An 11,471-nucleotide genomic window follows, 5' to 3' on the forward strand; every position below is an offset into this window, starting at 1 on the left:
CACAGGTAACTAGCAAAAGGACTAGAAGGAATGGCCTCACATTGTGCCAGGGGAGGTTTAGGTTAGAAATTAGGAGACATTTCTTCTCAGAAAGAGCAGTCAGGCATTGAAACGGGTTTCCCAGGGAAGTGGTGGAGTCACGGTCCCTGGGGGTGTTCAAGGAAAGGCTGGATGTGGTGCTTAGGGACATGGTTTAGTGGGTGATATTGGTAGTAGGGTGATGGTTGGACCAAATGATCTTGAAGGTCTTTTCCAACCTTAATGATTCTATGATTCCTCCACCACCACCACCACCTCCTCCACCTCCTCTTCCTCCTCCACAACCACCACCACCACCTCCTCCTCCTCCTCCACCGCCGTATCCTCCCCCACCACCACCTCCTCCTCCTCCACCACCTCTTCCTCCTCCTCCTCCTCCTCCTCCTCCTCCTCCTCCTCTTCCACCTCCTCCACCTTCTCCTCCACCTCCTCCACCACCACCGCCTCCTCCTCCACCACTGACTCCTCCTCCTCGTCCTCCACCACCGCCTCCTCCTCCTCCTCTACCACTGCCTCCTCCTCCACTGCCGCCGCCTCCTCCTCCGCCGCTGCCACCACCACCACCACCAGCTGAAGCACCATCTGCCATCTACCCTCTCCAACACTCTGCCTCCCACTGTTCCCCTTTGGCCCTTATATAGGGAGGAGAAGACACACCCACTATTGATGACAAGCCAGTTGCAAAACAGCTAACAATCACTAGCCAGCCAGTGAGGGGACAGGCAACGCATCACAGAGGGCCATGAAGACTCTAGGACCAGCCAACTGCTGCCTTACAGGCCCACGGTGCCATGGTTCTGCTGGGAGACAAATGGCAATAGAACTATGAGGGGTGGGCAGAGCTCATGACCAGACCCTCCCAGAGAAGCCACCTTTGCACACCTGGTCCCTGGCAACTGCTCCTGACATCTCTGGGCTCAAGATCATTGCTACCACCATGCCCTAGCCAGGGGCAGGCCGAGCAAGGTGACCAGAAAGCTTCTGCCACAAGTGAAGCCACACAAATCCTCAAATCTCTCCGCTGACCCTCAGGGCATTGGCTCAGTGCAGCTTCAGTCTTAGAGTCCAGCATTTGTACCTGAGGCAGGGGCAGGCAGGAGCATCCTGTGTGAGGGACCTGAGACCCCAACGAGGCTGTTGGGGCATGTATTGCCAATTCCTTTTCACTTAAGATGAGCATGTAAAACTCATGTTTTAGAAAGAATGGTGACAAACATGGGAAGCTGAGGAATTTCAACACTCAAGTCTAAAGCCAGAATTCTCCTTCTGTCACCAGCATGGTACACCTGTGTCTGCTGTGTTCTCACATCTGCAGTTGAACAGCAGTTACCCTCCTTTCAGTGTGTACAGGGAGCTTTATAAAGACCTAAAGACATAACATTGCACTCAGAAGTCCTCTTTGTCACAAAAAAAAAAAAAAAAAAGTAGTCTGGGAGATTGCAAGAACCTGTTTATACATTTCAGAAGCCAGTGCTTAAATCAGGGTAGGAAAGCACCTCCTCCAGCACCACCTCCTTCGCTACCACCTCCTCCTCACCAGGAACACTTCCACCATGTCCTCCATCACCAACTCCTCCTACACAATTGCCTCCTCCAGAACAACCACCTACTCCACCACCTCATCCAGCACCTCCTCCAGGACCTCCTCCACCACGTCCTCCACCTCTTCCACCACCTCCTCCTCCTCCACCTCAGTACAAGAAGGACATCAAGGCCCTGGAGTGTGTCCAGAAAAGGACTATGAAGCTGGTGAAGGGCCTGGAGCACAAGTCCTTTGAGGAGCGGCTGAGAGAACTGGGGTTGTTTACTCTGGAGAAGAGGAGGCTCAGGGGAGATGTTATTGCTCTCCAATGACCTCAAAGGAAGGTGTGGGGAGCTGGGGGTCATTCTCTTCTCACAGGTAACTAGCAAAAGGACTAGAGGGAATGGCCTCACATTGTGCCAGGGGAGGTTTAGGTTAGAAATTAGGAGACATTTCTTCTCAGAAAAAGCAGTCAGGCATTGAAACGGGCTTCCCAGGGAAGTGGTGGAGTCACGGTCCCTGGGGGTGTTCAAGGAAAGGCTGGATGTGGTGCTTAGGGACATGGTTTAGTGGGTGATATTGGTAGTAGGGTGATGGTTGGACCAAATGATCTTGAAGGTCTTTTCCAACCTTAATGATTCTATGACTCTGAAATCCAAGTGACAACACACAGTAGTCACATTCAAATACATTTGAACCCACAGACCTGATCGCAGATGTATAAGCAACACCACCCATTAGCACCCATTAGCACCCATTAGCTACATCAGCACCCATTCACAGTTTAGATAAGGAATCAGCTGAGGCACTTAGTACTACCCATTAATGGGTAAATGTCTGTGTTGCTTCTCTGGGACTGGCTTTCCAGAACTACAGCTCTATTGATATATGCTACAAACCTCACACATAGAAAAGGCACAGATTGGTACACTAAAAAGAATATTAACATCTACAAAGTGTTTGTGGTTCCTTCCTCCAGGCTCTGGGGTGTGAGGTTCATTTCCCTGTGATACCTGGCGTATGCTGGATAGTGCCAGAGCCACTGGTATATAAATGCCTGATGCTTGTTGACCAATGCAGCTAGACCTTAGACTGTTTCCCAGCCAGGAATATAAAAAAGTCACATTTCCTTACCTCCCAGGGAAGGTGTGAATATAACTCATCTAAGATTGAGAAGTATTTTACCTTCCACACAGTAAATATTCCACTGGTCCATATTCCAGGAGCAGACTGGAATGGAACAAGAACAAGGACTGAAAAACAAAACAAAACAAAACAACAAAAAACAACCCTCAGGTATCCAGTGCAAAGGGTTCATTGTCTGCGAAATCAAAAATTAACTCTGTCATCCTCAGCTACTTAAGACACTTACAACATCATTTAGATAGTATTACTAGCCATGTATATCCATAACAGTGTCAGCTAAACTATGGATGTGAAAGCTGAACCCAGGCATAAGACAGACTCGATCAAGATTGTAGGTAGCGGCATTATCACTGTGTGGGACACTTTACAGTTCAAACAGCATGGGATGATACTGATCATAAAATTATACATTTTTCATTCCACGTTATGGTAAGGATCAAGTGTTCCTGTTCCTCTGTGTGAGGTACAAATTCTGTGTTCAACACATGAGTTTGTTTAACAGATTTAACGGGCTAATATCACAAGGTGGATAGAGATTTCTCAGCTAGTGTGCCTTTTGTAGCAACAGATCCAAAATTTGCCTTCCAAAACAGACAAGTGCACAGCAGTGGGCAGAAGGAAACCTGCCATCAACAGCACTAATGTAAATGAAAGAAGGGAAACTGGTTTGAAGACCAGTATCCTTCCGACTGTGAGACCTAGACAGCCACAGCTGATGGCCAAATCCCTGTGATGAATCGCATACTGAGAACCATGGCAAATCACCATAGCCTGGTACACTTGACACTACAAATTATTTTTAAAAAGGCAGGGTAATCTGCACAGAAATTCCAATTCCACAGACATCAAGTCTGGAATAAACAAATGTATTAATGAATAAATAGAAAGTTTGATTCAACATTTTACAGAATAATGACACTGAAAACTCATGTGTATTAAATTAATAAATGCATGTTAACTTATACAATCATTTGCAATATGTAGTGTCGTCTTGTTAACAAAAAAAAAAAGTATTTGGTGTAAAGGTTACTCTTAATCTTATATTTCTCAATGGTCACCAAACAATGAGAATGAATCCTTACTTCAGGGAAGAAAACCCTTAAAACGTATGCTTACCAGATAGGATTAACATCACTTACTTAATTCAAATTTGCTCACTTGGTGATTTACATTACGATTAAAATGTTACTGTAAATTATTTTTGTATGAATTAAACTACTATAAATTATTCACAGCAAACTATCCTGCTGTCATTCTCCAGCCCTTTATTGCTGTTATTCTGATGATGGTGATCTCTGTAACTGTTATGTTTCAAAGCTTTTAATAACGCTTCCCTGGCCATGTTCCCAGCTTTTCCTCACCAGGTGAACGACCGGCTTCATTTCCATTTCCTTCAGCCATGCCACTGCAAGCACACTTCTGAGCAACAAAAACATTCCCGAGCAACTGTAGATCCTCTTCCTTTTTGATATCGGCTTCCTTTGTGCCTCCACCTTTTGTGATGTTGATGTTGTCCTTAGCATCTGCTTTTACATTGGCATGTAAATATGCATGTAACCTCCCCCCGTACTGTATTTCTATATCTGCTTATTGGCAATTGGATCACAGGTTCTATTTTCCCTGTGTGTGACTATTTTCCAGGGAGACATCCCAAGAACCAGATCTCCAATGTGTGGAGGACAGACTGAACACAATTGCTACCACATTTTACCACTTCCCCCTTAAACTATATTTTTTTCAGAATTTTAAGCTGTGTTCCCTCGCAGCCACTGTGAAAAGTCTTTAGCAATAGCTTTCTCCTCCTACATCTGACTTTACCTGGCACTGTGCAGGTACATAACTCACTGATTCTTTTTCCATCTCGTGCAAACACATTTTCATATTCACTCACCTTAATTTCTCCCTTCCAGTCGCTAATTAGAAGACAATTACCTCAATGAGACAGAACTTGAGTATTGGGTCTGCATAACAATTACTAAAAAGAGCTGTTTAAAAGTGACTGCGAATAAACCAGAAAACAATTCAGCAAGAATGGTAGGGACAACAGAACTGTATTCCCACTGTATCACGACAGAAGGAAAAACTCTGTTAAGCTTGTTTAAGGGCACAAAAGCACAGAAAAGTCTTTGGTTTCTTCTCCTTTGAGTAGCAGTGGAATATACCAGCATTTAATGCAAATAATTTATCAGTCAGAGTAATTTTTTTCGTGAATATTCATGTAGGTATTTGAGCATACAGAGGCAAGCATCAGTTCAGGTTCTGCAAACTTTTGCATCCAGAGCCAAAAACAGGTGTGTCTTCTCATTTTGGTTCACTCAATAGTTCCAGATGATGTGCCTCAACTGCACGAAACGCTCATGAAAATCCAGGCTTTCTCCCTACCTATTGTGATTATTTTGTATTTCTGCTCACTTCCCATGTGCTCCGAGTTTCCTTTAATCAAAACAGCCCCCATTCCTCATCTATGAACAGTGTAGGAACATGTCAGGAATATCTGGGAATAAAGAAATGTGCGGGAAGAAACAGATAGATACAAAGATATGCTGGGGAATATTAGGTGAGAGCAAAACGAAAAACTGAAAATCTGGCAGTGGAAGGAAATCTGCAAAGGCTTTATTAAGGTTTAGTATCAAAGATAGGTGAGTAACAGAAAGAATAGGTACGCAGAAGGCGAGAAGCTGCTGAGTGCAGTTACAGGAGCTGGCAGTTGCACGGCACGGGCAGGAGAGGACTGCCAACTCAAGGCCGGTTCGATACCGCCCATGTAACCGCGCTGCTTTTTGCTTTTCGCTTCCCCCGCCTTACGACCCCAAAGCTGCGCCCAGCCGGCGGGGCTCCCCTCCCGGCCCGCTTGCAGCGGGGAGGCCGCCGGGGAACGCCCCGCTGCGGACGGAGGGAGGGAGGATGGGAGGGAAGGAGGGGTTGCCGCCGCCGTGCGGGCCGGGCCGGGCCGGGCCAGGCAGCGGCCCCCGGGGCCCTCCCGCAGCCGGAGCCGCGGTGAGGAGGGCGGCAGGTCCGCTCTGGGTGCAGCCGGGCCCAGGGCGGCGAAGCCAGGCAGCCGCCTGCCGGGAGCCGCAGGAAGTGGCGGCTGGGCGGGCGGGGATGCGGGCGGGCCCCGGGCTGGGGGAGGAGGGGACAGTGGGCGGCCGGGGACCGGGTCAGCTTCCCCGCGGCGGCTGGGCCTCGGCTGCCCGCTCCCCTTCTCGCCCCGCATGGCCCCGGCCCCGCTGCTGCCCCCTCCATGCCAGCCCTCGCGACGGAGGTGGGCACGCCTGCACCGACCCCGCTGCGGCCCGGCACCGGGAGAAACCCCCAGCTCCGGGGGACGGATGGAATTGGGAAGGTGGAAGGGGAAGAGGGGACGCGGGAGGGGGTTAAAGGTGTGGGCTGGGCAGTGCAGGGGGGCAGCTGTGTGTCTGATGTCTGCTTCTGGCCCAGCAGGTGATGGGAGCATGAGTGAGAATGAGAACCTCCACCAGGATGGTCCGGAGGCAGCCGAAGCCTGCGGGGCCATTTCAGACTTTTTCATGAGGGAAGCTTCTCCTGCAGGCTGCCACCAGGCGATAGCCTGTCCGAGGCCAGACCACCTCTCTACAGAGACGAGGCCTGAGAAGAGTCCTCGCTGGGGCTTCCGAAAGCGGAAGGAGACCGTGGTGCACCAGAGAGCATTCATGGGAGAGAAACCATACATCTGCATCGAGTGCGGGCAGAGCTTCAACCGCAGCTCAGACCTGATCCGCCACCAGAGGATCCACACTGGGGAGAAGCCGTATGTGTGTGCTGACTGCGGGAAGAGCTTCAGCCGCCGCTCACATCTCATCCAGCACCAGCGTGTACACACAGGTGAGCGGCCGTACCAATGCAAGGACTGCGGGAAGCGCTTCAGCCAGAGCACCCACCTGGTGCAGCACCAGCGCAACCACACTGGCGAGAGGCCTTATGTGTGTGCCAAGTGTGGGAAGAACTTCTACCAGAACTCAGGCCTGCTCCGCCACGCCAACTTTCACACAGGAGAAAAACCCTACAAGTGCTCCCAGTGTGGGAAGCGCTTCAGCGACAGCTCCAACCTCATTGCCCACCAGCGGCTCCACACGGGTGAGAAGCCCTACAAGTGTACTGACTGCAACAAGTGCTTCAGTGAGAGCTCTAAGCTGGTCATCCACCGTCGTGTCCACACGGGTGAGAAGCCTTACTTGTGTCCTGACTGTGGGAAGAGTTTCAGCCAGCGTTCACACCTTGTCCAGCACCGTCGCACCCACACTGGGGAGAAGCCCTACAAGTGTGCTGAGTGTGGGACCTGCTTTAGTGACAATTCTACCCTCATCCGGCACCGTCGTACCCACACTGGGGAAAAACCTTTTAAGTGCTCCCACTGCGGGAAGAGCTTTAGTCGCAACTCCTACTTAGTGTCCCACCAGCGAGTGCACGTGTGGTAGGCAGCATCACTTGGTGTGGTCTGTGGATGATCTCAGATGCAACTCATAATCCAGGCCTGTCCAAATGTGCCTAAGGGACAAAGGGGAAGACAAGGGCCTCATGTGACTACATGAAGGCCTCTGAATTGTAGACAGCTGGCCGGAATAATGCTTTTGGCCTGGGTTGCCCTTTTCAGTCACCTCCTTCTCCCAAAACACCTCAGGCATGGACAGAGATTGAGCAGTGGTTGTGGTGGGTGGTTCTTCATCCCAAAGCCCTGCCATCCTCCTTCCCCAGTGCTGGAGTTGGATTCCACCCATCATGCAGCCAAAGTGCAAATTGTGTTCTCCCACCTCCCAGTAAGAACTGTGGGAACCTGCAGAGAGGATGTGCAATGTCAGGTCATGTGAGGAAAAGCTGCTTGATCGTGCAATGTATGCATATGTGGTCATGTCAAGGGAAGCAAGGTGGGAGATAAGGGCCTTGAATGCCTTCTTAAGGAGCTTTGTTCCATACACAGCTGAAATGTTTGTGACCTGTATAGAATGTGTAGACATACCCGGAGAAGGAAGGCATGCCTGTGAACGTTTACTGCAAACGCTGCTGGGATGGTAGGGACATGTCTTATTCTGGAATCTCAAAACTGGTAGGTAACTGATGTAGAAAACTATCAGACCCAGAAGCTTTAAAAAAAATCAGTATCGTACTTGCTGCTGCTAAGACTTTGGTACACAACTTGACAGGTGTATGGAGGTCACCTGTGAGTTTGTACCGGTACCCTTTTTGTTCTGCAGAATTCAGATTCACATGTTCAGTTCAAGTGGGCTGGTGTAAGCTGTGCTGTAAAATGGGACAGAACAAGAAAATGAGAATGACCTGATTCCATTCAGGTATTTCTCATGTCCCATTTTGACCGGTGTGTGTGCATATAAATAACGTCTATATGTATATATTCATATATATATGAACTAGCTTTTATATCAAGTATCTTCACACATGAGCATTCACACATGTACACATTGGCAGTGGTCAAAATGGCCAACTGTATGACACTACGCCATATCAGTACTTCTCAAAACACTGAACATACTGTATTTACTAGCATTTCTCAATAAGAAGTGGTGAGAAGTAGGTTTTGTACCAAAACATCTGAATTTTCATATCAGGACATTCAGTTTTACACTGATTACTTTGTGTGTTTGTGTAAAAGATATGCAATAGTGTTCTTTTATTTATATAAAAATGTGTGGCCCTTATGGTTGCAAAGAATGACTTATAAATGTCATTCAGAATAGTGCTCACCTCCTCATTTTACACAGGTACATATCAGCGGCAGTTGTAGGATGTTCCCCAGTCATGGCTCTAACTACAAGGAATTGCAGTGCAACACTTCACATTGTTTATTTTTAGACTGTCTTACTGATACTGCTAGAGCTTAGAAAAGATTTCTGGTTTTGACATATACCTTACTAGTCCTGCAGCTGGCTCTGTGGCTTCGGTATACCTCTGGAAAAAGGAATGCAGACTGAAGCCAGTGAGAAGACTGGGGCTGTGGTGGGGAAGAGACGAAGGAAATGAAGATGCTAAGGAGATCCATAGATCTGAGCAACTGTTGGTCAGGGATGCTTGTGAATGGCTTGCTCTCCAGAACTTGCTACTCTGCAAAGCAGCACAAGGTTCATAGGGATCCTTTGAAAACCCCAAGCCACTTCCTGACACTCAGCTGCTGATAAAATGATGTTTTGATACAGTTTAAAAGAAAGAAACTGTAGGAAGAGCATGAAATTGTTTGCAGCTCGTACAGTAACAAGGCACCTTTATGTCTTTTGTGTGCAGCTGCTCAGGGAAGTAGGAGGAGCTTTCTGAAATGGAGTGGGCTTTGTTTACACAGGAACCAAAGCCTTCATTTGCAAATGCACTTTTTTTTTTTTTTTTATGAAGTGCTTCAAACCAATGACTTGCTGATTTTTGTTCTGCTTTTGGAAAGTGACTTCTGGAAAGTGAAAAGTGACTAATGGTCATTTAGTTGGTTCCAGAAGTTTCAAGATTTTTGTTTGCTAGCAGATTTTCAGAAAGGATACTACAGTTCTCAATTGGTAGGCTCATTTTAAACTGAATTCAAAGGTCATGCTGCAGTCTAGCTGTAGAACTGATCAATTTGTATGGACTTGTCTCATTCCAGTTTAATTTTTGTAAAAGAAATCTACAGCCCTACAAATATCTGTCTGGCTGAGAAGTCCTCTTTGACAGGGAATGGCATCCTGTGAATGCGACTTTTCTTTTGGGAATCTGAATAGAATCACTGTAGCAGATCAATGAAATCAAACCTGCATTTGCACATAGCTGAGCTCAACTCAAAAGGAAACCCTTTCATCAAGGTCGTGGTTTGAGAAGCCAACTGCCCCTTGAATATGCTTTCGCAGCAGTCCTTACAGCATTTCTTTTCCCTCTACACACTTTGTGGAGTGCTGTGTGTACCTAACAGTGTTCTATAAATTAAAAGGATTGATATACATTTATTTATGAGATCTTTATTAACTTACTTAAAACTGCCTGCCAAATCAAAGTGACCTTAGGGTTCACAGCACATAGCTGGTGCGGTAGTCTTAGTGGCTAGGACTGGATTGCTCACCAGTGTAAGCCCATTTCTGGAGTTCTGTTCCACAGCCACTGTTAGTTTTCCCTGTTCAGTGTCACTTGGCAGAAATAATTCACTTTCTCCTGCTGGTCTGCCCTTTACTGTTTGTGAACCTCTGGTTTGAGAGGAGAATCTGAGCAGCACCCTTTTTTTGCTGTTGCAAAAGTTAGAGAGTATCTTCCTCTTCCAGGAATTTAATTGCTTTCTGGGCAGCACAAACGCACAGGCCAAATTCAGAGGACAGAGGTATGGCATGTCTAAAAGGTCAAGAACTAGGAGGTTTACTTTCACAGCAGCTAGCTCACTGGCTTCTCTAACAGCTGTCTCCTCCCTCATAATCGTAATGGGAGTCTCCTGGAAAAAAAAGGTAATTAGCTACTATAATTTCAGCAGACCATCCCTAGCACACTCCCTCCCAGATCCACAGTCACCAGCTGGTGCCCAGGTCCTGCTGCCAGTTGAGGGAGCTCTGTAGAATACTGTAAATTCCTGTTGTACTGTTGGTGCTTAGATACTACGGTGATACTATGGCACTTTAGAAGTACCTAAGATAAACAAATGGATGAATGATATCTCTGAAATAAAAATTTTCACCCTGGTTTTCTTTGTTATTCTATTTTTTTTTCTTTCTTTCTCCCCAGAGTGACCTCCCAACCATCACAGTTTCTTGGCCCCTGGCAGGACCAGATTTGGAAGTACATGTGTCATTCTTCACAGAGGGATGACTATTACATAGCAGAGCTTCCGTGTAATGCAAATAAGAATCTAGAGGTGAGGGGTGTTCTTGGAATTGGTCTTCATTTTCATCAGATCTGCATGGATCTGAAAAGCCAGAGAGTGGCACATGCTGCTTACCATCCTATACAAGAGAAAGTGGCAGAACCTCATTCTGGAGTAACATACCAACCTGCTGTTAGATGAACCTGGTTCTATCAGAGCTGGCCACAGCTCTAAGGAGATTACCTCCCTAGTTCTGTCACCTGAGTTGTATGGGATCCAGTTTTCCTATTCCTTGCAAACAACGTAAATGTAATGGTGACTGAAATACAACTTCTTATATCTTTCACTTTGCTAATTTTTTTTTTATGACAGGGAAAAACATATCTTTTGATTTTGAACAGGATGTGTGTTTTATGTGTTTAATAAACTTTTAAAAGTGTTTAATGTGTAATCTCTAAAACAATTTTTAGATATATTGAGCAAACAAAACTGCATGTACTCCAAGCCCTGTTCTTTGTGGTCCTTTTTCCCCTTTGCCTCAGCAACACTGCTCTGAATACAACCAGAGACAGTAGCAGGAGCTCCCATCTCTGAAAAAATGTAAATAGAAGATATTTTAGGATGTAGAGCAGAACAGAGGCCAAAAGAGGCTTTGCTGCTTATGGCTCCCTAAGCTCTGAAGGGCCTTTAGCCTTTCTAAGCCAAACCTAAACTTCATATATCTCATAAGTCAGCTGGGCCACCTCTCAACCATCCCCTCCCTTTTCTCATTCAAGTGCTTGCTGGCTTTGTTCACAGAAAATGCATAAATATTCTTGCTAACACTGCTCTGCAGTCTCAATAGACCTTGGCAGCTGGTTGCTGTTCTTTTCACAGACCTGATCTGTTTGGCATGCTTATTCACATGACAGGCAGGAGAGCCTAGGAACAAAGCAGACTTTTTAGGGGAAGCTAAATTTTCCCCTTTCTTCCTGAGGCTAGCTATGGAGG

The 11,471-nt window shown here is 46.8% G+C and overlaps 1 protein-coding gene across 5 annotated transcripts; it reads left to right on the plus strand.

Annotated features, from left to right (window-relative positions):
* The first annotated feature begins 2,807 nt into the window (after positions 1 to 2,807).
* On the plus strand, positions 2,808 to 11,026 carry LOC310896053 (uncharacterized protein). Of its 5 annotated transcripts, XR_014581144.1 has the most exons (3): positions 5,795 to 6,050; positions 6,146 to 7,769; positions 10,403 to 11,026. XR_014581144.1 is itself a non-coding variant. In XM_083827895.1 (2 exons), the coding sequence occupies exons 1-2, from the start codon at positions 5,612 to 5,614 to the stop codon at positions 7,141 to 7,143; spliced, it is 1,104 nt and encodes a 367-aa protein (XP_083684021.1). In that variant the 5' UTR covers positions 2,808 to 5,611; the 3' UTR covers positions 7,144 to 10,359. The 5 variants fall into 5 exon arrangements, 4 of the variants coding, with proteins under 4 accessions (XP_083684021.1, XP_083684018.1, XP_083684019.1 ...); XM_083827895.1 differs by lacking the exons at positions 5,795 to 6,050; positions 10,403 to 11,026 and adding an exon at positions 2,808 to 5,720 and having other exon boundaries at positions 6,149 to 10,359; XM_083827892.1 differs by lacking the exon at positions 10,403 to 11,026 and having other exon boundaries at positions 6,146 to 10,359.
* The last annotated feature ends 445 nt before the right edge of the window (positions 11,027 to 11,471 follow it).

Source organism: Anser anser (genome assembly GCF_964211835.1).
Source record: "Anser anser genome assembly, chromosome: 1".
Classification (NCBI taxonomy): Eukaryota; Metazoa; Chordata; class Aves; order Anseriformes; family Anatidae; genus Anser; species Anser anser.

What these genes read in the sequence shown, in the direction of transcription:
- LOC310896053 (XM_083827892.1), top strand. Translation starts at nt 5,810, where the DNA reads ATGCGGGCGGGCCCCGGGCTGGGGGAGGAGGGGACAGTGGGCGGCCGG. An exon ending in GGACGGATGGAATTGGGAAG is followed by an intron (nt 6,051 to 6,145) that starts GTGGAAGGGGAA and finishes CTTCTGGCCCAG; the next exon opens with CAGGTGATGGGAGCATGAGT.